Source organism: Podarcis bocagei (genome assembly GCF_964188305.1).
Source record: "Podarcis bocagei genome assembly, chromosome: 7".
Taxonomy (NCBI): Eukaryota; Metazoa; Chordata; class Lepidosauria; order Squamata; family Lacertidae; genus Podarcis; species Podarcis bocagei.
The window spans coordinates 83314071-83340899 of NC_138132.1; the positions used below are offsets into that span (position 1 = coordinate 83314071).

The following is a 26829-nucleotide window of genomic DNA, read 5'->3' on the forward strand; positions in this document are numbered from 1 at the left end:
AGGGGACTGCAAAAGCAACCCCCAGCTGAGCCCTCCAGCCCCATCCCTCTACTGCCCCATGGCCTCTCCTGGGTCCCCTAAAGTGCTCTTTTGGGTGCGTTCATCACCAGCATTGAACGGTGCCACCCTTTCTCCATTTCCCTCAGGCAGCAAAATATATTGGGCTGGCCCCATCCCAGAGCAGAACCAGGGTGGTACTTGCAAACAGCTCTGGGTCACTCGCGCCAGTGAGCCAAGCTGCATGCAAGGCCGGAAACACACACCCATGTCTAGTGGGTTTGAAAATATACAGGGATGTCATTTTGAAACTCCCTGGGCTGCTTCCATAACCACCCTTGAAAAGACAGGGCAAGCCGCTTCTATATGAAAAGCCCAAAGCCCATCTCCTGATCTGCCCTGCGCCTAGAAACCTCCAATGAGCAACATTTTCCTGCTCCAGATCTGCCCTCCAAAGGTTTTGGACTACAATTCCCATCAGCCTCAGCCAGTACAGTGCAAAGGATCACCAGAGGCAGCCCTGCTGTACCTTGTTTTCTACCTATTTGGGTGCAGGGAGCATTCCATAGGGGTTGCCAAGATAGATTTGGAGAGGAAACAGCTGGAGTTGGATGCAGCTGCTGCAAAAGACCCTTGAAAATGCCCCCAGAAACTTCTAATAACAGTTGCCCTTCTATCCACAGAACAACCCTGGGAGGTAGGCTAGGCTGAAAGACAGTAACTGGCCCAAGGCCACTCAGTGAACTCTCTGGCTGAATAGGAATTCGAACCCGGCTCTCCCAGGTCCTACTCCAACATTCTTATGCACAACTCCAGACTGGGCTGGGCTGTGGTTAATCAGTTGGGGTGCACTCTGCACATGACTAGAGGCCCTCTTTTCTTCTTTTTTCACAAGTTCCAAGATTGTGTTCTGACACATAAAAAAAAAGTGGTGTGGAATTGAACCTTGACACAAATAAACTCCTTTCTCTCTCCCCCTCCCTCGCTGCTCTAAATCTGGATCTTCCAGCTGTCCGGGCAGCTTTTAAAGTCGCCCTGTTGTTAACCTTGAAGGGGCTTGCAGAAGGAGGTTTGACAATGGTCCTGTGGGGGCAGGACGGTTGGTTGGGTGGCTAAATATTTGTGAACCCGGGACTTCTGCAGATTCAAGACTGTTCTGCTTGGACGTCCACCAATTCATCTTGAACTTGTGTCAAAGCTCAATTTTCTGCGACGAAAATACTGTGGCTTCCCTGCTGTTCCTCAATTGTTGTTCAGATTGGGCCTTCCTTTAAACCAGAGAGGGGTAATGTCATTCATAATGATGGTGGTCTGGTTTTGATTACAGCAGGAGAGAGATGGAAAGAGAAAGAGAGAAGGAAACTGAGTGGAGGAAGGGCTGGGATTTGCTCAAAGCTTCTCTGCTCCCCTGCAAATCCTTGCAGATTCTGGGACTCCTCGAGCGGATAAGTGCAACCGGGTCTTTATTGCCTCAATTTTCCTCCCCAGAGCAGACTTCTCTGAGATGATGCCCTCCAGATGTTTTGGTCTACATCTCCCACCAGTCCATAAGAAAAGCATTGCATCATCATCATCATCATCATCATTTATTTATACCCCGCCCATCTGGCTGGGTTTCCCCAGCCACTCTGGGCAGCTTCCAACAAAACACTAAAATACAATAACCTATTAAACATTAAAAGCTTCCCTAAACAGGGCTGCCTTCAGATGTCTTCTAAACGTTTGGTAGCTATTTTTCTCTTTGACATCTGGTGGGAGGGCGTTCCACAGGGCGGGTGCCACTACCGAGAAGGCCCTCTGCCTGGTTCCCTGTAGCTTTGCTTCTTGCAATAAGGGAACCGCCAGAAGGCCCTCGGCGCTGGACCTCAGTGTCCATGCAGAACGATGGAGGTGGAGACGCTCCTTCAGGTATACTGGACCGAGGATCAGGCCAAAGGGGGCCCATCGGGTCAAGCATCCTGTTCTCTCAGGGGCCAACCAGAAATCCGAAAACAGGACCTGAGCAAAAGACCAACTCTCCCCTCCTAAAGTTTCCAGCCACTGGGATTCAGAAGTATCGCTGCCTCCTCCTCTTAGGAGTTTAAAACATCTGGAGGGCATCTTTGGGTTGGCTGCCCGCCGTCTCTCCTCCTCTCTCTAGTCTATCTTTCGTTCCCCCAGCCCAATCTCTTCCCAAAATCTCAGACAGGCTCCACGCTGGGCACAGGCCACGAGGGAAGTCCCGGCTTCGACCGAACCATCACAAGCCCACCTTGACTCCACAGTCAGTATTAATATTGACATTCGCAAGCCAACCAAGTCATTAAACTGTTTGCACGTCTTGTGTCAACCAGTTTTAAAACCCAAGGGTTATTTTTAGGATGAGCTGGAGATGCTTACGAATTGCGGTGAGGAAGCAGTGGTACAGTCCCCCCCAAGAACATCTCCTGGGCAGGCTTGCCCCACCAAAAGAAAGGGGGTGGTGTGCCCTTGTAGGTTTTCTGACCCACTCTTTTGCTTCGGTGTCAGATTTGCACAGAAGTTGTTACTCACAGCGGATCGAACAGCAGGTTTCATCTCGTGGTTTTTTTAATTATTAAAAAAAAATGGTTTATTAACATCGACAAAAGGTGCAAAAATAGCAAAAAGGGAAACAAAGCGTCAAAAAATTAAAGCCCAAATTGTCACAGCTCAGAAGGACAAAAGTACCAAGACCCAACGCAGCTCCAAAGGGATATTAAAAGTATTCACTCATACAAAGGCTCCCCTGGCAAATAATGAAGATTTGTAAAAATAAAAGTGTTTTCCACCTGTGAGTTCTGTCATGATTGAGAATGAAGGTTCCATATACAGTGGTACCTCAGGTTAAGCACTTAATTCGTTCCGGAGGTCCGTTCTTAACCTGAAACTGTTCTTAACCTGAAGCACCACTTTAGCTAATGGGGCCTCCCGCTGCCGCCGGAGGAGTCTGTAACCTGAAGTGGAGTCTGTACCCTGAAGCGCATGTAACCCGAGGCACCACTGTAGTCTTAAATGAGCTAGACATTTGCAGATACTGGTGGCAGGAAGCAACGGTGTGTCTCAGTATTTGTATAAGAAATAAAATCATAAATTTCATAAATTGTCATAAATTTGGGGGGGGGGAGACACTATCAGGGTAACTGTGGGCAAACGTCCTGGCAGGGCTGCTCTGCGTTCAAAGAGGTTTGGTACCACAATGCCTGTAATGCCTGTTGCTATCTGTAACGGAAAGAGAACAGTTTCCATTCTGCAAACAGAACGGGCTTAGACTGATTTGATTACCAGAGAAACCAGAAACTACGGGGGGGGGGGGGAATGTTCCAGGAGGAAGCAAAGGGGGGGAAAGGCAGATTGGCATCTGTCTCTTCTCTGTAAATAAGGTGCTTTGCGTCAACACCGAAAGCAATTGGCCATCGTGTTGCTAGGATCTCCCCCTCTTTGTTCCCCCCTTCACTTTATTCCAGTTTTATAATTATAGTTAAAAATCACACACAAGCTTTTTTGTTTGTTTGTTTGTTTGGGGTTATTTTGCAACAAGAATAGAATCGTAGAATCATGGAGAGTTGGAAGGGAACCAAGGGTCATCTAGCCCAACCCCCTGCAAAATGTTGTTGTTGTTGTTGTTAATAATAATTAAATTTATATACTGCCCTATACCCAGAGGTCTCAGGGTGGTTCACAAAAAAGATCACAACATATAAATTCAAAATAAAAACAATAACCCAATAATAAAGGTAAAGGGACCCCTGACCATTAGGTCCAGTTGTGGTCGACTCTCGGGTTGCGGCGCTCATCTCGCTTTATTGGCCAAGGGAGCCAGCGTACAGCTTCCGGGTTATGTGGCCAGCATGACTAAGCTGCTTCTGGTGAACCAGAGCAGCGCACGGAAACGCCTTTTACCTTCCCGCCAGAGTGGTACCTATTTATCTACTTGCACTTTTGATGTGCTTTCGACCTGCTAAGTTGGCAGGAGCAGGGACCGAGCAACGGGAGCTCACCCTGTCGCGGGGATTCAAACCACCAACCTTCTGATCGGCAAGCCCTAGGTTCAGTGGTTTAACCCACAGCGCCACCCGTGCCCCAACCAATAATACTCCCCTCCCCAAAAAAGAGCCATATTTTAAAAGGGTTGGTTGACCTGTCGATCAGGTCAACCAAAGGCCTGGTTAAAAAGGAATGTTTTTGCCTGACGCCTGAAGCTATGTAATGAAGGCGCCAGGCGAACTTCCCTGGGGAGAGCATTCCGCAGACGGGGAGCCACTGCAGAGAAGGCCCTCTTCTCATGTGCCACCCTCTGAGCCTCTCCGAACCTATCACTATTAGAAGGAAGAGGTTAAACAAAAGAAATATTTAAGGGAATAACTTCAAGCCCAGGTAGGGCTAGGAGAGACCCGTGCCCTGAAGAACCATTGCTGCCAGTGAGCGTAGTCACTACTGAGCCAGGTGGCCCAATTGGCCCAGCATCCTGTTCACAGAATCATGAAATTGCAGGGTTGGCCAACCGGATGCAAGAACCACTGCCAGTGCAACTCTCCCCTCCTGGTGTTTCCAGCTGCTTGTATTCAAAAGCACTTAGTGCTTCCAGTGGTGGAAAAACACAGCCCCCGCTCCCCCAGGCTTCTCCATTAATTATTCCAGGCCTCCTTTAAAGCCGTCCCAGTTGGTGGCCTGTGGCCATTACATCCCTAGAGGGTAAACTGTGATTTGTGGAGAAGCCCTACCTTCTGTCCCCTTCCTGTGTCTTCTCAGGACAGCTTATGAGCCCAGCTAGGATTCTGAGAGGAGAGAAACACCTCTCCATCCCAACTTCAAACTGCCTCCCATGTGGAATTTGTACAACTCCACCCAGCGCTTTCTTGATAAAGCGATCAAATGAATTCTCCAGAGTTAACCAGTGTATTGCAACTGAAGAGAAAATATTCAAACAGAAAACCTTCACTGCAATCCTTTCTTCAGACTTTCTTTCATTTCAATAATAATAATAATCCTCCCAACCTTTGGCAAATTCATGGAAGATATTGTCACTCTATTTTATTTTATTCAAAAAAAATTTATTAGTTTTCACAAAATTATAAACAAACACATAAAACAAACATAAATCATAACCTTATTAAAAATTTACACTTATTAACATTGTTAAGTGACTTCCTCGCTTCCCCTTGGTTGAATTTCATTGCATGTCCTTTTAACGGTTTTCCAAATCACAGCTCTTATAAAGTTTAACTTGAACGTTAACATCCTTAGATCTTTTCCTTTGAAATTAAACATATTAATTCATCACTTAACTTAAGTAAAATCCTAAGACAATTGAGTATCTACAAGCTATTTCCATACATATTTAACTAGATAATCATTAAATTTAATCCAATCTTCCTGATACTCCTCCTCCTTCTGGTCGTGGACTCTTCCAGTTAGGTCAGCTAGCTCCGAAAAATCCATCATCTTCATCTGCCATTCTTAAGATATTGTCACTCTAAGGGGCTCAAGCTGAAAGAAGTGTGAAATATCTCCCTTCTTCTTTATCTTCATAGCAACACAACCCCTGTAAGGAAGATACAGGTTGATTCTGTGTGCTGAAAAAAGCAATTATTATTATTATTATTATTATTATTATTATTATTATTATTATTATTATTAAAAAGGGGGGAGAAGAGGGCATAGCTGTGATAGAGAACATTTATGGTTATCCAGAAGTTTTTGGAGTCCTGCTTCCATGATCCACAGCAGCCAGCATGACTAAAAAGGTAAAGGTAAAGGGACCCCTGATCATTAGGTCCAGTCGTGGCCGGCTCTGGGGTTGCGGGGCTCATCTCGCTTTACTGGCTGAGGGAGCCGGCATACAGCTTCCTGGTCATGTGGCCAGCATGACTAAGCCGCTTCTGGCGAACCAGAGCAGCGCACGGAAACGCCGTTTACCTTCCTGCCGGAGCAGTACCTATTTATCTACTTGCACTTTGACGTGCTTTTGAACTGCTAGGTTGGCAGGAGCAGGGACCGAGTAACGGGAGCTCACCCAGGGAGGTGGAACATTTGCGCTCCTCCAGACGCATTTTTGGACTCTGACACTCGTCTGGCTCAACCAGCATGGCCAATGGGTGAGGGGTAAGGAGGGGAGTTGTAGTCCTAACATCTGGTGGGCCAGATGTTCCCCATCCCTGTGTTGAAAGAAGCCAAGGGCTGCAATGGAGGTAGGCCAAGTGGTACAGGCAAGTTAGGGTCAAGTTCAGAGATGGGGGAGCCGTGGCCAGCAGGGATAATGATGGGAGTTGTAGTTCCTATCTCTCCAACTCCTGTCAGCCCAGCCAGGGGTCAGGGATGATTTATTTATTTATCTCATAACATTTATATACAGCGTAACTGTTGTAAAACAATGGCAGCAAACCTGAAAGCGGCTTACAAAAAAAATCAAGAAATAATTACAATACTGTACTGTACTTTAAAACCTTTTAGCTCAAGTATTAATGATAATGATGATGATGACAATAATAATAATAATAATAATAATAATAATAATAATAATAATAATAATAATAATAATAATAATATAGTATACCACTCCATACACACAGGTCTCAGGATGCTTCACAACATAAAATCACACTATAAAAACACAAAACACATAATAAAAACAAAAACAAGAACCCAATAATCCCCCCAGCGCATTTTAAAAGAGCACTGGAGTAGCTTAAAATACTTTAGCTCAGTCGGTTAGAGCGTCGCGCTAGCAACGCCAAGGTTGCAGGTTCGATCCCCGCAAGGGACAGCTGCATATTCTTACATTGCGGGGGTCCCTTCCAACCCTGCGATTCTATCAGATATCCAGGAGCTGATATACTGTGTACCAAAACGGCGATGATGGGAGTCGGGAGCCCAGCGGCATCCTCCCTCCCTGCAGAGGCGCACCTGGGCACGAGGAAAGGGTTAATTCCCGGGCGAGGAAATCCCGCCCACGCCGCCCCCAACCCCGGGCGCGGATTGGCTGCGCGGGGCCAGGTGCGCCCTCCCGTCCGGCCGCCATTGGACCGTCGACACGCCGCTCCGCTCCGCTCCTCCGGCCGGGCTGAGGCGCCGCAGCAGCGGCGGCAGCGCTCAGTTGGCGCGCAGCTGCTGCCCGGCCAGGCTGACGAGGGGACGGGAGGCGAGCGCCGCGCAGCCGCCATGGTGAGTCCGGGCGCGGGGTGGAGAGAGGGCGCCGGGCCAGGCCGCCGCGAGGCCTCGGTCGGGGCCGGACGCCCGAGCTCGGGCAGGCAGCACGAGGGAGCGCCAGGCACACGGCTAGTCCTCAGCGCGCGCGGGCGGAGAAGGAGCCTCCGGGTGGCGAGAAGGGAGGCGGCCTAGCAAAGCCAGCGCGGAAAGAGAGCCTCCAGGTGCAGGAGCAGTCTATCTCAGAATGCCTGAGGAGCGGGAGGCGGCAAGGGGAGCGTGTCTCCCGCTTCCACATCCCACTTGCCGGTTCCCCGGTGCCGCTTTGCAGCCTTTCTCAAGCTGTGGGTCCCCAGATGTCGTTGAACTACAACTCCCATCACCCCTAGCTAGCAAGGCCAGAGCTCAGGGATGATGGGAGTTGTAGTCCAACAAACATCTGGGGACCCAGAGCTTGAGAACCGCATCCAGGTCTCTGCGGCCCTGAGGTTGGTTGTAGGACGATTCTTGCATGGCAGGGGGTTGGACTGGATGACACTCGGGTCCCTCCTGACTCAAACAAATTATGCTTTTCAGGTTTGTACATTTCACTAATTTTACAATCATTTTGAGATTTCTTGACTTCCTTCCCCCTTTTTCTGCGGTTCCTTGAGTTTATTTTTAGTATCATCTGCACATCCTTATTAACTTAATTTGCTCATTTATTCATCTACTTTAAATATATGCTCTTTATAAGTCTCTATGCCTCCCCTCTTGCCGTGTCTCCCACCCAGGGCTGTCTTAAGCATATGTGGTGCCGGGGTGCAAAGATGCACGCCCCCCCCCCAGGTTGCCCAGTCCCAGGCACACAGGAGGGTGGAGCCAGCCAGGCACCTCGCTGGCTAGGTCACCCCCAAACTCATGGCACAGAGCTGCCCGCAGCAGAAGAGTCCACTGTGGGGCTCCGACTGACGGGTGGGCTCTTCCCCGGACTCAACTCTCAGGCCCTGCACTCATGGTCTGGGGCCCCTGAGAGCCCAGTGCCCGGGTGCCCCGCACCCCTAGCACCTATGAATAAGACAGCCCTGCTCCCACCCGTCACTGCCCCTTGTCGGGTCGTCTGGCCCTTGAGTATATGTGTGCACAGAATTGGAAATCAAGGCACCCCGAACTGTTTTGGGGGAACGCAGGGAGCACATTTGGAAAAAGATTTCCAAATGTCACGCACGCCCCAAAATACCCATTTTTGCGGAAGGAAAGGCTGCTAGGGCTGAGATACTGCCCCACCCCCAAAATGAGCCAAAGTGCAGACAAAAATGAGGCACCTTCTCTCCCCAAAAGACAAGATAGTTTGGGGTGGTCACTAAGGCTGGGCTATATATCATCCTGTACCGGTTCGAAGTCCATATCGGGATACCAGTTTCATAATTTTTGACTTGGTGATATATCATGAAACATGATGTGTGTGCTATGCAAAAATCACAATGTGGGGAAAACCGTGAAGCCAGCCAATTCCTCTACAGATCTCCATTCTTATTTCAGGCATCGTGATATATTGGTATATTGCGATGTTTAGCTGGTGATATATCACAGTGTTGAAAGCCAGATATTGCCCAGCCCTAGTCATCAGGAACCTCGGGGTTACGGGTGCTGTGATGGTGATGGGCAACATAAGAGTTGGAAGGGGCTCTGAGCATCATCTCTAGTCCAACCCCCTGCAATGCAGGGATATGTAGCTGTCCATATTGACCTCTGGGTGAAACTGACGAGCCTTTGGCCTGATCCAGCAGGGCTGCTCTTACACCCTCAAGACCATGTCCTAACATCTGTTGAGACAGAAGCAGCCAGGATGTCGGAAGGACAGTTCCGGTCAGGACCGCCTGCCGCAGTCTCGTAGTCTGGGCTTGGGACCAGCCGCATGCCCTGTACCTATCTCTGTGCAAGAATGTTGCGTTTGTAAGATTGGGAGGAAAATAGCACTTGTGTGTCTGCATGAAAGGTTTTGAATAGCCTTGCAGAGAGTAGACTCAGGTGTTTTGACGGATCGAGGATTTTTAAAGCGTTCCGCTTTTTGCTTAGGACGGCAACAAAGGACACTTGCAATCATAAAGCGTTTTGAGGCTTAGCCTGATGACAGAAGCCAATTAGGTTAATTCTCGCTGAGAAACAATGGCATTTTTTGTCTTTTTAAAGTGGCGTGTTGTTATAGCTTTCTGACAAATGTAGAGGTTTTGCAGTTGTTGAGGTTTTAGAGTAGCCTTCCTCAACTCGGTGCCCTCCAGGTAAATTTGAACTACAGTTCCCAGAGAGCCCAAGATGGCTTAGGTTGATGGGAGCTGTAGTTTGAAACATCTGACAGGCACCAGGTTCAGGAGTTCTGTGCTGGAGTGTTAGTACTGGACTATGGCCTTTCAGGTTTGCTGTGGCTACAGATATACTGCTTTGAGCTTGGGATATGAATATGATGAAGAATCTTCAGCGATACCTTTCTATAAATGGGCATGTGATTCCCTGGACCTTCTATTCTCATTGATCTTCGCCGTGGAAGGCCCTCCAAGTGACAGGAACAGAGGAAGGAGAGGGCCTTGAAGGCTCCCAGCTTTATATTCTAACTTTCCTCCTTTGGAGGCAACTCAGGAAGCTATTTTGAGACAGGGTAGAGGAGAGTCTGCAAAGGGATTGCAAGGAAGGAAGAGTTTAAAATACTGGAGTAAGAATAAAAAAAATCGCTCTTGAGATTCTCTTCTTGTGTATCTCCTGAAACAGCAGGAGCAGCCTCTCTGTAACCATGACATTTTAAAAACGAATTTATTTTAAAAGAGAAACGAATGAAAAAAAAGTCAGAGCAGCTGTTTATAAAAACGAGCAGGCAGCTGTAAATCTGCCTTCCCACCCATGCGTCAGAGTGGAGTCCTGCGGTGTGTGTGCATTTGTGTGTCCCAGGAACATTTCTCAGGTTTGTGGGCTCGGCTGGCTGCTGACCTTGCAAGCAGAGACCCCCAGGAATGGCGGCTGTTGCTCAGGCTGCCCCCTCTCTGTGGTGGTGGTGGGGAGCCTGCCTGCCTGCTTGCTTGCTTGCTTCCTTGCCTGCCTGGTGACCTTTGCTCCTCGCAAGAGAGGCTGTTTTGCAGAAGGAGGGCAGAGGCCCTTTTGTTGTCCAGCCCCCGGGGAGGCCACTTTTGCTGCCTTCTTTTCCAAGAAAGAGTCGCCTGCCTATCGCGCCCCCGGATTGAAGTTGGATGAGTTAGTTTTGCGAGGAAAGGGTGGGTGGAGAAGCCGGAGGGAAAGATCAGCAACCCCCCAACCCTTGAGCTCTGACGCAGTTCGTTGACGTGGGTTTGTATTGTGCCAAGGAGAAACCAAACAGTGGTGGGGTTTGCATGCAGTGAAGGGGGGGTGGGCAGACTCAGAGCCTGACATCTGGGGCTGCTGCTCAGTAGTTGCCTGCAAATTTCGTAGCTCAGTCTGTGCAGAGCTTTCCTCCCGAACTGCAAAAAAAAAGGGGGGCTTCCAGGGCTTCTCTGTATCTCTTGGAAACGTCATTTCCCATGGCTTGTCTTTCCAGGGGCTCCCTAAAATAAAGGGGTTTGTCCTGCTCAGAGCAGACTCGCTGCATTTCTTTTGTATCTTTATGTCTTAAAATTTGTACACTGCTTGACGGCTTTAAAAAGTCCTCAAAGCTGTTCTGCAAAAAAATAAAATAAAAATAGAATAGTTGCTGATAAAAACTAACCACAATAATTCTAAAGCATCTGAAAAGTTGAAATGACAGTAGATGAGAAACAGGTCAAAACTCAACTTTCTGGACAGACTTCAAATCCTAGAAGGGACCCCTAGGGTCATCTAGTCCAACCCCCTGCAACGCAGGAATCACAACTAAAGCATCCAGGACAGATGGCCATCCAGTCTCCGTTCAAAAACCTCCAGTGAAGGAGAGTCCACCACCTTCTGAGGGTGCTCTGACTGTCAGAAAGTTCTTCCTGATGTTGAGACGGAATCCCTTTTCTTGTGACTTGAATCCATTGGTTCGGGTCTTCCCCTCTGGGAGCAGGAGAAAATAAGGTTTGCTCCAACTTCCATGTGACAGCCCTTAAGGCAGGGGCAGGCAAACTAAGGCCCGGGGGCCAGATCCGGCCTGCGGACAGTCTGGGAATCAGCGTGTTTTTACATGAGTAGAATGTGTCCTTTTATTTAAAACGCACCTCTGGGTTATTTGTGGGGCCTGCCCGGTGTTTTACATGAGTAGAATGTGTCCTTTTATTTAAAATGCATCTCTGGGTTATTTGTGGGGCATAGGAATTCGTTCATTCCCCCCCCCAAAAAAAAATATATAGTCCGGCCCACCACATGGTCTGAGGGATGGTGGATCAGCCAACGGCTGAAAAAGGTTGCTGACCCCTGCCTTAAGGTACAGTGGTGCCCTGCAAGGCGAATGCCTTGCAAGACGGAAAACTCGCTAGACGAAAGAGTTTTCCGTTTTGGAGGTGCTTCACAAAACGAATTTCCTATGGGCTTGCTTCGCAAGACGACAATGTCTTGCGAGTTCCTGCTGGTTCCCCCCCCCCCACTTTTTCTAAGCCGCTAAGCCGCTTATCAGCTGATCCGATCAGCAGATAAGCCGCTAGAAGCCGCTAATAGCGCTAATCCGCTAATCCTTCAATGGGCTTGCTTCGCAAGACGAAAAAACCGCTAGACGAAGAGAATCACAGAACGGATTCTTTTCGTCTTGCGAGGCACCACTGTATTTGGTTTGTTGTTGTTTTTTTGTTGGTTTTTTTTTTTTTTTTTTTTTTGCTTTTATGATTTTATTGAATCCAACTCATTATACATTTTATCCATTTTACAACAAATCATATCCATTTTAGACTTCCTTCAACGTCACTGACATTCTTTCATAGTTATCCCTTTAGTACACATTCCATTCTTCCATATTGCCATTTACACCCCCCTTCCCTCGTTATTTCTATTAAACAATATTCATAAATTCTTTACAGAGCCTCTTTAAACCCCGCCAGCGTTGTATTTACACCATAGTTATTTTCCAGATAACACGCGAGGCACCACTGTATTTGAAGACGGCTATCATATCTCCTTTCAGTCTCCTTTTCTGAACCTTTTCCAACTCTGCAGTATGCTTTTTGAGGCGAGCCTACCAGAACTCCAAATGGGGTTTCAGATTTGTATAGTGGCATTATGAGAAGGGATCTGGCCCCAGTTGTGATGCTGGCTCAGCCCCAGTGGCTCTGGGAGGTTTGCAGAGTCTTGCATCAGAAAGGATGGGAAAGGATGGCATCCTTTTGCTGTTTTTCTCTTTCTCTGTGTGTTTCTGTTTAGCTTATTTTTAATCTTACTGTATTATGAAAACGTTTTAATAATTTTTATTTTTTCAAAAAAGGTTAGTAGAGCATGGGTTGTGGGTTCGAGCTTCCTGCACTGGACTAGAGGAGACCTGGGGTCCCTTCCAACTCTACAAATCTTTGAGTTCATGACGGAGAAGGGAGCCAAGCCAGGTTGAGAACAAACAGCAAGGAAGTGGGTGGATGACAATTCTCTAACTCTCCCTGATAAGGAGCTATTGACAGGAGATGGGCGCATTTGCATGGGCGATAATGGGCTACTGTTTGCAGAGCTGGGCTCTGGTGCTCCTGTGCCCGGGCCAAGAGGCATCAGTGAGCGCCCTGTGTGCCAGGGCTTGCCTGGCCCTTTGAAAAGGCGGCACCCGTCTCCCGAGCGTCATGAGTCGCCGTCCCCTGTGGGCTTTCCCCCCAGCCCAAGAGCACGTGCTGAATCCAACATCAGAACGACACCATTGTGGCCTAATATTTAGAGGGGTAGGCAACCTAAGGCCCGGGGGGACAGATGTGGCCCAGTCGCCTTCTAAATCCGGCCCGCGGACGGTCTGGGAACCAGCATGTTTTTTCATGAGTAGAATGTGTCCTTTTTAAAAAAATGCATCTCTGAGTTATTTGTGGGGCCTGCCTGGTGTTTTTACATGAGTAGAATGTGTCCTTTTATTTAAAATGCATCTCTGGGTTATTTGTGGAGCATAGGAATTTGTTCATTTCCCCCACCACCAAATGGTCTGAGGGATGGTGGAATGGCCCACAGCTGAAAAAGGTTGCTGACCCCTGGTTTAGAGTGTCAGTCTGGGAGAGACCAGGACTCAAATCCATCCACCCTCCACTCAGCTACAAAGCTTGCTTCGTAACACTGGGGCCACTCACTGCGTTCTCTCGGCCTAACCTGCCTTGCAAGGCTGTTGTGGGCATTAACTGAGCAGGGGAAGAACCACACACACTGCCTTAAGCCCCCTGGAGGACAAACCTGGGGTGCCAATGCAATAAATAAAGCCCTAACTTAGCCGTGCCCATTCGTTTTATTTTTTTATTTATTTATTCCGTATGCCCCCACATTTTTCCCAGTGTTCGAAATTAGTCAGAAATTAAATGGAAAGCAAAATGTCACTTAAGAGGTGGATCTGAAATATTTCCATTGGCGCTTGAATTGGTTTTATGCTGGATTGTTTTATTTGATGTTTTAATGTTTTGTAAACGGCTTTGAGGTTTGTTCTCTAAAATATAAAATGGTATAGAAATGTTAACAACAACAACAATAATCAATGGGGGGACAGCTCCTAGACATTCCTTTATGTCAACTGCAGCCCAGGTTTAAGGTGCCATTTGGCTATTAGATTATTTATCTGAGTCTCTAACACTGTTTTTCCTCACCCTACCCCCAAGGAGCTCCAGGTGACATACATGGTTCCCCCATCCTCGTTCAAGCCCCACAACAAACAACCCTGCGAGGTAGGTTGGGCTGAGAGGCAGTGACTGGTCCAATATCACACCCAGCTGAATGCGGTGCTTGAACCCTGGTCTCTCCCAGGTCTTAGTCCAGTGCTTTAACCACTGCACCACACTGCCAAACTGGGGGCTGGGCTGCCATATCCCCCACCGTCGACAGATGGGAAGAAAGTAGTCTAACTCATTCTACTTTATTCCCAGACTGTACACGAGGTAGTGGGCGGCAAGGGGGCCGCTCGCCAGCACACACTGTCTCTCTCTGTCCCCTTGCTTTGTGGGGTGTCAGGGGCAGGAGGGGGCAAGAGAATAGGCGTGGTGCCCTTCCTACGTGCGATGCTTCAAACACCTTTTCAGGCGTAGAGGAACTGAGCAGGGCAGCCCTCCAGCCTCTTGGACTTCAGCCAGGCTTAAAAGAGCCTTAAGGCAGAGGCTCCTTGAAAGAAGGATGAGCAGGAACCTGGAAGGCCAAGCCTGGCTGTTCTGTATTGGGGTGGGGAATCCTTTCCTGGAGAAAGAGGGTCTCCTTGGATACTCTAGCCCTGCATTTCATGTGGGGGTCCCCCCCCCAAAAAAATGCAAGCAACTGCTAGCAAAAATAACTCATGCAAAAGCTCTCATGAAGCCGTACTTTCGATGCGTTCCTCTTTCTTGCAGTCAGTTGGATCGTTCCTTTGGGGTGGGTGAGGAACACGAGTTGCTTTTAAGGGGAGCCATGGATTTTGGCAGGGGAACTTCTGCGGAGAAAGGGAATGTGGGGGCCTCTGGTAGCCCTGCACTTTTTGAAGGCTGCCCTACGCTGATGAGGGCAAACATGAGCTGAGTCCAGCTGGCTTTGGGGAGTGGGTGGTCAGTGTCTTCCAAATGGGGGGGAGGCAGTCCTAACAGGCCCTTGAAATCCTTCCCTGCTCATTGGTCAAGTTGCGGGTGTCCACCCACCCCTGCCTCCTTCCATAATTTGGGACAAGCAGTTCAAAAACAATTTGCAAAACTGGGATAAAGAACCATCTCCAAAGCCTTGTTGGGGGGGGGGCGGAGGAAGGAGTGAGAGGCAATGCTAGGCATTTCCTTCCCCACCCAACTCTTTCGTGTTTGGCAAAAGCAGAAGGTGCAGTAAGGATTCAGGGATCCAAAAAACAAAAGCCCTGGAGCCAAGCCACATCTCTTTGCCAGCTTAGGGAAATCCTTTGGTGCACTCTGGGTGTGTAACACCTCCCTCTCTTCAGGGCAAGCTTAAAACATGCTCTGTAAGCTGTGGATGGGAGCCTTCCCACTGGTGCAGCTATGGGAGCCGTCAGAAGGGACTCAGCACGTTATTTCCCCCTAAGGAATACTGGGAACTGTAGTTTGAGGGTGCTTGGAATTATAGCTCCATGAGGGGGTATGCTACGGTTCCCAGGATTTTGGAGGGAGGAGGAGAAGGGAGTTTTATATGTGGTTTAGTGTGCATGCTGCTTCCCTCTCTCCTCAGTCCCTGCCTCTCCCCCCCCCAAAAAAACCCTCCTTCCTGTCCAGAATTTTTCAGCAGGAGGGAGTGCCTTTCCCCAGGAAACAGGGTGTTGGCAATGAGTTTCCAAGATTCATAGACTCTGAATTGGAAGGAACCCCCAATGATCATCTAATCAAACTAACTACAATGCAAGAATCACAACTGAAATGATCACATGACAGGTGGCCTCCCCAACTCCGTTAAAAAACCTCCAATGACAGGGGAGGCCACCCCAGAAGCTGTACGGTTTTGGGGGAACCAAGCCCTGCCATGAGCCCAGAGTGTTCAGCAAGACTCGGACTTGCTGTCTTTCACCTGGCCATCTAGCAGGTCAAGCTTAGAATTGGAAGCTTCTGAGTTTCCCTGGAATCAATTAACAGACTTTGTAGACTGCACAGTAATAACAATAGTAAGCACTTTGCATGAAGCAGGGTAAAATGTTTGTCAAAAATACAGATAATATCGGTAAGAGTTGATTTGCTTGGGTTGGCTTGCTGAAGCAAAGGGCTGAATCCAACGAAAGCCTGCTCTGTTTAGGACTCGCATTGAATACACCCTGAAGCCTTGTACCCAGAATCAGTCCTACTTGGAGGAAACTCGTTGAAATTAATTGATACAGCCAAGCATTTTAAAGCGGGCACTTTAAACGAATATTACTTGATGTCAAGAGGCAGGGAGTTCCAAAGCTTGCCGTCCTGAAAGAGGAGTTCCTTGCAGATACTGAACAAACATTAGGTGGCGCTTGGGAAAGTGTCCCCCCCCCCCCAGTGTTCATATCCTGCTCTTCAACAATAGGTACCGAGAGAAGCGTGCAGAAAAGGAGAATAAACAAACATTAGTAGAATAGAAAATGGCAAGAATGAGCTGAGGTGGGATCTCTTGCATTGTTTGGGTCTAAGTTTACACGGGCAGGACGGGAGCAGGGGAGAAGTTTGCATGTGTTGCAAAAGTGCACAGCTTTAGGGTTTTCACAGGAACCACACTGCCCTTTTGTCTGACACTGGCTTTTCCCATGTCTGAGGGTTTTGAGGTTCCTTACGAAATCCACAAGCCCTGTTCAGTGCCTTGGGGGAGGACTATTTCCTCTTCCTTCTGATCTAGGCTTGCCCTCCCGACAATGTCCCACGCCTGGCTTCTAGCAATGTTGGAGAATTCTGCCAGGAACAGAAACAGGAGTAGAGATTGCTGTGATTGGCATTTTCGTTGGAAGTTCTGGAGTAGCATTTGCTGCTGTTGTTTTCTAGCCCACGAACTTTACGTAAACTTTACTGTGTCATTTTCCCCTTTCCGCTGAGATGCACTGAATTTGGCTAAGTAGTTAATCACATTCATTGCGAACGACCATGTAGGTTTTGCCGAACCGTAGCAGAAGGGAGACGCTGTGGGTTGGAATGAGCACAGAACAGGATGGAAATTTCTGCTCCCTTACATCCCATTTTCCCTTTAGAAGATGTGCTTGAGGCAGGGGTGTGTGTTTTCATCAGTGTGGGTCAGTGGAGCCCCCAACGTGGCTTTGCGGGTTGCCAGTGGAGGAACTCCTGCTTAAACTTCCTTAGACTCCTCTTCCCCACGCCAAAGCTCAGAGAGGACACTTTATCTTCTAGGAATCTGGGGATCTCGCTGGAGTCCCTCCTCACTACCCAACCAGCCCTGGCTTGCCTTGGCTGTTCCAGAGGCTGACTTCCTCCTGGCTGGCTGCGACCTGATTAAGTGTGTGTGTGTGTTTGGCAGCAAGGGCGGGGGGAGATGTTTTGGCTGGGCATCTCCACGCACAGCCGTAAGTCCGTAAGTCTGTGTAATGAGCCTGGCAGGTGGCAAAAGCTCTTTGCCTGAGCCAAGGCGGCTGGCGCTCAGAGCCAAGCTTCTGAGGCACTGATCCAAGAGGTGGGGAGAGGAGGGCGGACGCCTCGCATGCTCTCTCTCTCTCTCCCTTGGTCCATCAGGTAAGCTCAGGAGAGGCGGAGGTTTTGCTCAAGGCAGCTGCTTTAGATACCAAACCCCTCAGTTGTTTTCATGGGAACAACAACAAAGAGACAAGTTGTGTTGGGACACAGAAAGCTCCCTTCTCAGCTGCCACCAGATCCTTGGTCCCTCTAGCTCAGTGACTGGCACTGACTGGCAGCAGCTCTACAGAGTTTCAGATTCTGGGAGGGCCTTTCTCAACCTTGCCTCAAGATGCTGCTGGGGGATTGAAGCTGCCACCTTCTGAACGCAGGGCACCACTGAGCTAGGGCCTTGTTGGGTGTGCTTAGGGGGAGGTTTTGGTGATGGGGACAGCTTCCCTGCAGTAAAGTTGTTGCTTCATTGCAAATGGCACTATCTGCACCTCCTCTCCCTCTCCAAGCCAAGAGGATGAGACCACTAGAAACAGCAGCTGGATGGAGGCAGTCATCCTTCTGAATCCAATTGCAGGTTTCCCATGAGGACATGGACATCCATTGAAGAGAGGACAATTGAGGCCTACTAGCCACAGTGGCTATGTTCTGCCTCCAGTCCCATGTTCGAAATTTGCCGGCTGCATTTTGCACCTGGCTGCGGGTGGCGCTGTGGGTTAAACCACAGAGCCTAGGGCTTGCTGATCAGAAGGTCGGCGGTTCAATTCCCGCAACGGGGTGAGCTCCCGTTGCTCGGTCCCTGCTCCTGCCAACCTAGCAGTTCGAAAGCACGTCGAAAGTGCAAGTAGATAAATAGGTACCGCTCTGGCAGGAATGTAAACGGTTCTCCAGAAGCAGCTTAGTCATGCTGGCCACATGACCCAGAAGCTGTACGCCGGCTCCCTCGGCAATAAAGTGAGATGACCCCAGAGTCGTCCGCGACTGGACCTAATGGTCAGGGGTCCCTTTACCCCTTTACCTTTACCTATTGGCCACTTGCAGCCAAGTGAAGATACCTGGGCACCAGAATGGAGCCTGACATCTCCATCTGGAGGTGCATACCTGTGGGTCCTTGGATCTGGACTGCCTTCACACACTTAACACCACATCCTGTAGAAATCTATCAGAATGAATTTCAGGAACCAAAATGCCTTTTCTGTGAAGCCTGAGCAGGGGCAGTGAACAACGTTATAGTTAATTGTTGCAGCCAGCACTCCCCCCTCCCTAGAAAGTTAGGTTCCAGTGCTGCGTACATTTGAGTACCCCTTGGGGGGGGGGAAGCACTGGTTGTAGCCTGTCTACACTTCCCCTAACCCACCCTACTGCCCTGCTCACAGTTGTGAAGAATATTCTTACGTTTTGAATGGTCCGTGTCACCATTAAGAAAAAGAGGTCAGAATAGGACAGTATATATGTGGGACTGCCCTTGGATCGAGTGATTTTTCTTCTTTCCGTTCTGAAAGCTCTTAACCTAGCTCAAGATTGCCATCTGATTTAGCAAGTTCTTTTAACTGAGAATCAATCACAGCCAGTCCATCACTTGAAAAATAAGACTTTTAGAGCCATCTTGTCCCAAAATGGGATATCTAGTTGCCATTTTGGCGCCTGCAATCTAGGATTATGGAGCAATTTGGGGTCTAGCTTGCGTATCTTGAGTTTCTGACACAGACCCTCCACAGTTGGACAGTGTGGTGCTTCTGAATCCCGGCTGCCGGAAGCCACGAGAGGGGAGAGGGCTGTTGTGGTCCAGTTGCAGGTTTCCCGCGGGTGTCTGCTTGGCTACTGTGAGAGCAAGATTCTGGATCAAATGGGCCACTGGTCTGATCCACTGGCCTGATCTACATCCTTCCTTATCCCTGTATCCAGAGATAACCACATCCCACCAATTCTCTCCATTCCACCAGGTTCCCATTATGCCACTTTGTAAATTCTAATATTTTGAGAGAGCGCCAGTGGCTAGAAAGACCAGTGGGGTAGCTTTTTTGTTTTTTTAGAATTATTGCTACTTTTATATCCCACATTTGCTCCAGTGCAATATCCCCCACCCCTCCTTCTGCCCCGAGCATCACGTCTTTTAAGTGCCAAGCTAAGACAACCAAGCATTTTAAAATTGGTTATATCTGTCTCCCGCTCGCTCAATGGCAGTGGATGGTTTTTACACCCTTGCTGCTTCATAATTTCAGTTATTTATTTCATGAAAAATTATACACTGCTTGATGTGGGGAGGGGCGGGAGTCAAAGCATGTCATCCCTCCTAGGTTTGTTTTATTTTTAAAAATATAAAAATTTCTGTGTACGTCAGTTTCAGATTTTGGAGTATCAGGTGCCACACAAATAAAGCTACAACCATATACTGTCATACCTGTATAAATATGCTTCAGGATAAGTATTTTCAGGTTGCGCTCTGTGGCGACCCGGAAGTAACGGAGCGCGTTACCATTGGGTTTCGCCACTCGCGCATGCGCAGACGGTCAAAATGACATCATGCGCGGAAGTGGCGACACGCGCAGACATGTCTTAACGCTCTATTCAGGATGCTAACAGGGCTCCAGAACGGATCCCGTTCGCATCCCGAGGTACCACTGTATAATGTCTTTCCAGCAACCCTGCGAGGTAGGCCAGGCCTAGAGGCTGGCTGGCAGCTTTCCTAGGCTCCTGCACTGCCAGCTCCTGTCCTGTACAAGTTTCCATGGATGTTCCTGAAAGCTGCCTTGCACAGAGTCGGCTCAACGCCTACGCTAACCGGCAGTGAAGACTCTCCAGGATTTCAGGCAGGGAATCTTTTCCTGGCCCTGCCTGGAGATGCAGCCATTGGGGATTGAAGCGGGGGCCTTCTGCACGCCAAGCAGCTGCTCAGCTTACAGCGCTTCCCCAAGCAGGCAGCCCCATCTGCCCTCGCAATGCATGCCTTCTGTGGGACGGAGCCTGAGAGTGTACGGCGGTGTCTGTGGGAATGCCGTTAGCCAATTTCCCTCTTTCCCGCAGGTTGCGAGGGATGTTTTCTCCCCCCCCCCACCAGAGCCACAAGTGTGGAGCCAGCCAGCTCAGAGAGGAAGAGATTAATAAGGGTAGTGCTGTGGGTGGGCAGTGTCTCCGGTTCCAGCAAAGACTGCGAAATCCCGGCAGGGGAAGTGATTCACTGGCCTGGGAATGGCAAAGCCTGCCTTTATCTCCCTTTCGCACTGTTTCCCCCTGGCTGTGAGCTCTGGACCAGGAAGAGGCAGCCCTGCAGTCGCTGCCGGGGACTCTGAGTTATCCCAGGCTCTCTTGACGTCTGTGATTTTGAGAAGGAGAGAGAGGGTCCCACAAGTCCCCCCTGATCTACTGGTCTTTCTCACGGGCCGGGCTAACGAACGAGGTGAGCAGGGTTTCCCGTTTTCCTTTTTTCCCCGAGGCGGCAGAGAAAAGACTTGGAATGCGTTTGTGTGGTTTTTTAAAAAATAAATAAATAGGAGAATGTGTGTTTAGAACTGTTTTTTTTCCTCCCCTGCGCAAAGGAAGTTGTCAGAGACAGATACGCTTGTGCAAACTTGTTCTCCCTCTGCCAAATTTCTAAAAAGGCGGGGTGCCCCCCCCAATGCTCCTTGGATTGTTTGGGTTGAGCCGTCATGTTTGCATTGGGCTTTATTTGTAGCTGGAGGAGGGCTGCCCCAGAGACTCTGGGGCTTGGCCCCGCCTGTGGCAACCTCCTCCAAGGTTGAGCCCTTTGAGTGATCATAACCAGGCCCAGCCTGCCTGTTAATCGCTTCTGGATAAAAGAACATTTTAACGCCTACTTAACTCCTGTCCAGGCAGCCTCCACCTCACTTTTCCTATCCACAACCTGTATATTAATAGCCAGTCTGTTGCTTCCTGTTGGTTGGCTTGAGTCTCAGAAACGGTGATACATAGGCCGTTTTTCATTTCTTCTTTGTTCCGAAACAAGCAAGGTGGACTTTGTCACCTTGGTGCCACCCTCTTGATAGTTGTCACCCATGCATTGCAACTGCAGTGTTTTTGCAATCGTGAGGCTCTTCTGTTTGCGAGTTGACCTGGAGCTCAGGTGCTCTGCATGGATAAAATTACAGGTTTGATCCCCGGTGGGAACCCTGGAGAGCGTCTGCCAGCCAGGGGAGGCAAAGCTGAACTCACTGTCTTTGTGCTGTTAATACAACTGTTGGGGGGCTTGTAGGAACACCTCGGAGACCTCCAAATATAAGAAGGGAACAAGTGGCGAGGAAATGCCAATGAATGTTCAGTGTTAGAAACTCAGATATATAAGCTAATCACCAAATGGCACCTTAAACCTTGGTTAAGGTCACCGCAACAGAATGTCTGGACGTCATTTTTCCCTCTGCAGTGACATTTATTGTTATTCATTTCATTTTATTTCTGTACTGCTTTATATTAAAAAAGCAACCTTCAAAGCACTTTAAAATATCAAATCAAACCAGAATAAAACAAATTTAAGGAGAATATTTCAGATCCTACTCTAAGTGGACATTTTGCTTTCCTTGTATTTATTTACCTACCTGCCCCATAGCAGAAGTACTCTAGGAAGCTTGTGTGGTGCAGTGGTTAGAGTAACGAACTAGGACCTGGGAGATCAGGGTTCAAATCCCCACTCAGTCATGAAGATCACTGGGTGACCTTGGGCTAGTCACAGCCTCTTAACCTACCTCACAGGGTCATTGTAGGGTTTAACTGAGGAAGTGGGGGGAGAACCATGTACTCATTGGAGAAAAAGATGGGATATAAATGTAGTGAATAAGCTCTTACCTGCTTAGGAAAGCTGGAGGGGTCAGCCAGATGGAGATGTCAGTCACCATCTTGGGCAGCCAGAAATCTCCACCTGGTCGCAATTGGACCTGCGCTAGTTGCAAAATGCGCCTGGCGCCTGGCTAATTTCTAACGCTGGTGACCCCCTTCTCTCTCCTAGATTTCACCTCCAAACACATTTGCATTGCACCCCCCCTCACCCCCAGACTTTACCCTTCTCCAGCAATACTTTGGAACTAGATTTGGGGAATCCTCAAGGCTTCTCCATGAGGGCCGCAAGAGGACATTGGATTCAAGAAATGACCAGAAAGGAGATTTCGACAGTTCTCCCCACTCCTCGTTTAATCCTCACAACAACCTTGGGAGGTAGGTTAGGCTGAGAGGCAGCGACTAGCCCCCCAGGTCATCACCCCTTGAGCTTCATGTGACCAAGTGGGGATTTGAACCCTTGCCCCCCAGGTCCTAGTCCAACATGCTAAGCATGCTGACTCTTGTGCTAAATGGGGGGTGTGGTAGGGAAAATCGGCAAAAGCCACAGGGAAGCTGCTTGAATACAATAGAGCCTCCTGCAGTCTGATGCCTTACCAATGTTTGGGGCTGTAGCTGCTCCTGTTGTGCTCCCTGGGGCTGATGGAAGTTGCAGCTTGGGAAGGATGGAATGCAGCAAGACTGAGCTTGCCCTCGCTTTCCATTGTCAGGACTGTGTCGCCAAAAATTGTTTGAATTGCACACAGAACTTTGCACCTTCACCAAAACAGGGGCTTTGAAAAAAACAAAGAGTACTACTGTACTAGTCTCCAGGGGTCTTTTGGAGATACTGGAACTGGCTCAAAACAAAACCGAAACCGTTGAAAGGGCACAGCCTGCTGTATCCGTTTGGCTGCTGGCGCACAGAAGACGAAGCTGGGTTTATCCTTTGGATCGTAGAATTGGAAGGGACCCCTGAGGCTCATCTAGTCCACCTTCCCTGCAATGCAGGAATCGCAGCTGAAGAATCCATGACAGATGGCCATCCAACCTCTGTTTGAAAACCTGCAATAGAGGAGAGCTTACCACCTTCTAGAAGATCTTTCTGGTGTTTGTCCCTTGAGTGGTGGATTTGCAGGGGCGGGGGATTCCCCCGTTAGGTGTGAAAAGGCTTCCCCTAATTCTGGGGACTTTGTGGAGAAAACCCCAAGCGCCAGAGCCCTCTGTGAAACCCTCCTTTCCAAAGAAGCAGTGCGGATTCTTCAACTTCGCCTTCTATCTTCCTTTTCTGGGAAAGTGGAGGTGGAGGTTCCTCTTGTCAACTGTGTCAACTGCACGGTTTCAGACATCTGGGGCTTGTCTCTCTCCTCTGCCAGCTTCCACGCATGTGACTGCATTTGTTCCACTCTCCCTTTCTGCCTGACCCGAGGCCGCAGGGAAAGAGCTTGATGTGAAAGACATTTGTCCCTTGATGCGACACAAAAAGCCACTGATTTCCTGTATAAGCTCATGGGGTGTGCAGCAGCCGTGAAGAAACAAATTCCATGCTAGGGGCCATTAGGAAACAAATTGAAAATAAAAGTGCCAGCGTTATAATGCCATTAGACAGATCTATGGTGTAGCCCAGGGGTCGGCAAGGTTTACCTCGCCGGGGCTGGTTCACTCCAACGGAGATCCATCCCTCCGTGGGCCGGATTGCACGTGCACGTGATTTCCGGCGTCTGCGCAGGCACAATTTGCAGCGTCGTGGAAGCAAGTCCCTGCGCCGTGCTGCGTGGGTTTAATGCATCACATGGGGACTCACCGAGCAGGAGGCTCAGTTCAGTGGCGGCTCGTGGGACAGTTAAATGACCCCTGTGGGCCGCTTGTGGCCCACAGGCCTTGGGTTGCCTACCCCTGGTGTAGGCCATGTTTGGAGTACTGTACTCTCTCTGTGTGTTTTGTGAGGGCTGTGCCGTTGGGCTCCAGTGGTTCGCCCTTCGCAGGCGATTTCTGCTCCCTGTAAGGCTTCCCCAAGACAGCAGTTCCTGCTTTTGGCTCATGTAACTCAAGCGGATGGGCTTTAAAGATGCATGCAAACACACACACACACACACAGCTCCTCTTACCCCTCCAAATGTCAGGATGCAACCCCAGGCTCTTCCAGGCAAGAAGCAATCACCTCTTGGTCTGCAAGGAGCTGGCGCAAAATGCCCTTCCCTTGCACCAGGGTTTCACTCGTACCCAAAGTGGATGGTTTGATTTTTTTATTTATTTTTCCTGGACAGAGCACCTGGGCCCCTGGATTGAGGAGAGGTGGTTGGACTTAGGGAGGGGAGTTGTTGTTTTGTCTCTGGTTTTTTTCTTTCTTTCATCAAGGTTGCATCCAGTGCCGGCCCTAACTCAGAGTTGTTGTTGTTGTTTAGTAGTTTAGTTGTGTCCGACTCTTCGTGACCCCATGGACCAGAGCACGCCAGGCACTCCTGTCTTCCACTGCCTCCCGCAGTTTGGTCAAACTCTTGCTGGTAGCTTCGAGAACACTGTCCCACCATCTCGTCCTCTGTGGTCCCCTTCTCCTTGTGCCCTCCATCTTTCCCAACATCAGGGTCTTTTCCAGGGAGTCTTCTCTTCTCATGAGGTGGCCAAAGTATTGGAGCCTCAGCTTCAGGATCTGTCCTTCCAGTGAGCACTCAGGGCTGATTTCCTTCAGAATGAATAGGTTTGATCTTCTTGCAGTCCATGGGACTCTCAAGAGTTTCCTCCAGCACCATAATTCAAAAGCATCAATTATTCGGCGATTAGCCTTCTTTATGGGTAGACCTGTTGAAAAGAATGGCCACAACTAACTCGGTCAGGCCCATTAATTTTAGTGTGTTTGCTCCGAATACAACTTAGCTGACTTGCAACACTTAGTTTTTTAAAATAAAAAAATTTCTTCCAGTAGCACCTTAAAGACCAACTAAGTTAGTTCTTGGTATGAGCTTTCGTGTGCATGCACACTTCTTCAGAATTTTTTTATTTTGACTATGGCAGACCAACACGGCTACCTACCTGTAATTAGTTTTTAAGGCCACCACATGCGTTAAATAGAACCTCATTGTTCAGGAGCAGTATAACTGCAAGGGGCTGATGCTGTTGCTGCACGTGGGGCCACCCTGGCCTGATCCTGTGTGTGTGTGTGTGTGTGTGTGTGTGTGTGTGTGTGTGTGAGAGAGAGAGAGAGAGAGAGAGAGAGAGAGATGATAAGAGTCGTAAGGTAAGGAAAAGGTTTAAGGAACCCTGGACAGTTAAGACCAGTCAAAGGCGACTATGGGATTGCAGGGCTCGTCTTGCTTTCAGGCCAAGGGAGCCGGCGTTTGTCTATAGGCAGCTTTCTGGGTCATGTAGCCAGCATGACTAAACCACTTGTGGCGCAACTGAACACTGACAGAAACCAGAGTGCACAGAAATGCCATTTACATTCCCTCTACAGCGGTACCTATTTATCTACTTGCACTGGTGTGCTTTCAAACTGCTAGGTTGGCAGAAGCTGGGACAGAGCGACAGGTGCTCACCCTATTGTGTGGATTCAAACTGCTGGCCTTCCGATTGGGAAGCCCAAGAGGCTCAGTGGTTTAGACCACAGCGCCACCCGCGTCCCTGTAAGAGATGTAGAGTTGGGACGCCAAGGGTCATTTAGTCCAAGAGATATAGTCATTCAACAAAGGAGATGCCACCACCTTCCAAGGGAGTCCCATCCACTGCCAAATAGCTCTTTCCCTCAAACGTTCTTCCTGATGTTTGTTCTTCAGTTTCTCTCTCTACCTTCTCCTTCCTCTCACCGTTGGGAGGCAGTAAATGCCTCCCAAATACCTGGATGGCCTGTGAGTACAGGATGCCGGGCCTGATCCACCTTCAGGGCTCGTCTTCTGTTCTTCTGGGCGTCCATCTGCAAGCCCCTTTATCCCTTCTTTGGGCCAAGAAGGAAATTGTGGCTACCCAAGATTGCAAGTTGTAGAGTTGGATGGGCCCCTGCGGATCGTCCAGTCCCTTGCGTTTTAAGAATACAGTGGTACCTCGGGTTACAGACGCTTCAGGTTACAGACGCTTCAGGTTACAGACTCCGCTAACCCAGAAATAGTACCTCGGGTTAAGAACTTTGCTTCAGGATGAGAACAGAAATTGTGCGGTGGTGGCGGTGCAGCGGCAGTGAGAGGCCCCATTAGCTAAAGTGGTGCTTCAGGTTAAGAACAGTTTCAGGTTATGAACGGACCTCCGGAACGAATTAAGTTCTTAACCTGAGGTACCACTGTATGCAGCTGCCCCATATGGGGATCGAACCTGCCACCTTGGCATTATCAGTTCCACACTCTAACCAGTTGTGGTGGAGTCCCAGAATCCTCAGATGTTGCTACTGGCACCTCCTATTTTTTATTTTGCAAGAAACAACACCACAGTGTTTCCAGGTCCAGATGCTGGAGAATGTGTGTGCTTCTGGCTTGTGTTGAGGTTTGGAAGCTCAACATCTGCTTCCACTTAGGCCTGTTCTTCCGCGTGACACTGTCAGATTCCCTGGACGGGAGGCTGTGTTGACTCGTTCTGTAATTGGCATTTTCAGATCCAATATCCGCAATGTGCTCGTCTTATTGTCATGCTGTGTGTGTGTGTGTGTGTGTGTGTGTGTGTGTGCACGCGCATGCACGCACGCAAGGAAGATGTTTTCGATTGCTCTGGGAGTGGCAGAGAAGTAGGAAAGGGGGAAATAATTTGAGACAGGGAGCGGTGATTTCCTCCTTCAAATAAAATAAAATAAAAATTGAGCTGCAATCTGGAGCAAAGCATTTCCTCCGCAGGAAGGATCGAA

At 49.0% G+C, this 26829-nt stretch overlaps 1 protein-coding gene across 5 annotated transcripts in view; it reads left to right on the forward strand.

Moving 5' to 3' along the window:
- Window positions 1-26829, forward strand: part of ECE1 (endothelin converting enzyme 1) — an 81159-nt gene that overhangs the window by 5703 nt on the left and 48627 nt on the right. Inside the window, exon 1 of one of the 5 annotated variants that reach the window (XM_081202988.1) lies at window positions 7062-7158. The exons of 1 other annotated variant lie outside the window; for it this stretch is intronic. In XM_081202988.1, the coding sequence (XP_081059114.1) occupies window positions 7156-7158 (3 nt within the window). In that variant the 5' untranslated portion in view covers window positions 7062-7155. Of the gene's footprint in view, window positions 1-7061; window positions 7159-7187; window positions 7365-7656; window positions 7717-20391; window positions 20641-26829 lie in introns of those variants that run through there. 3 more of the 5 variants (XM_081202990.1, XM_081202987.1, XM_081202989.1) reach the window with 3 other exon arrangements.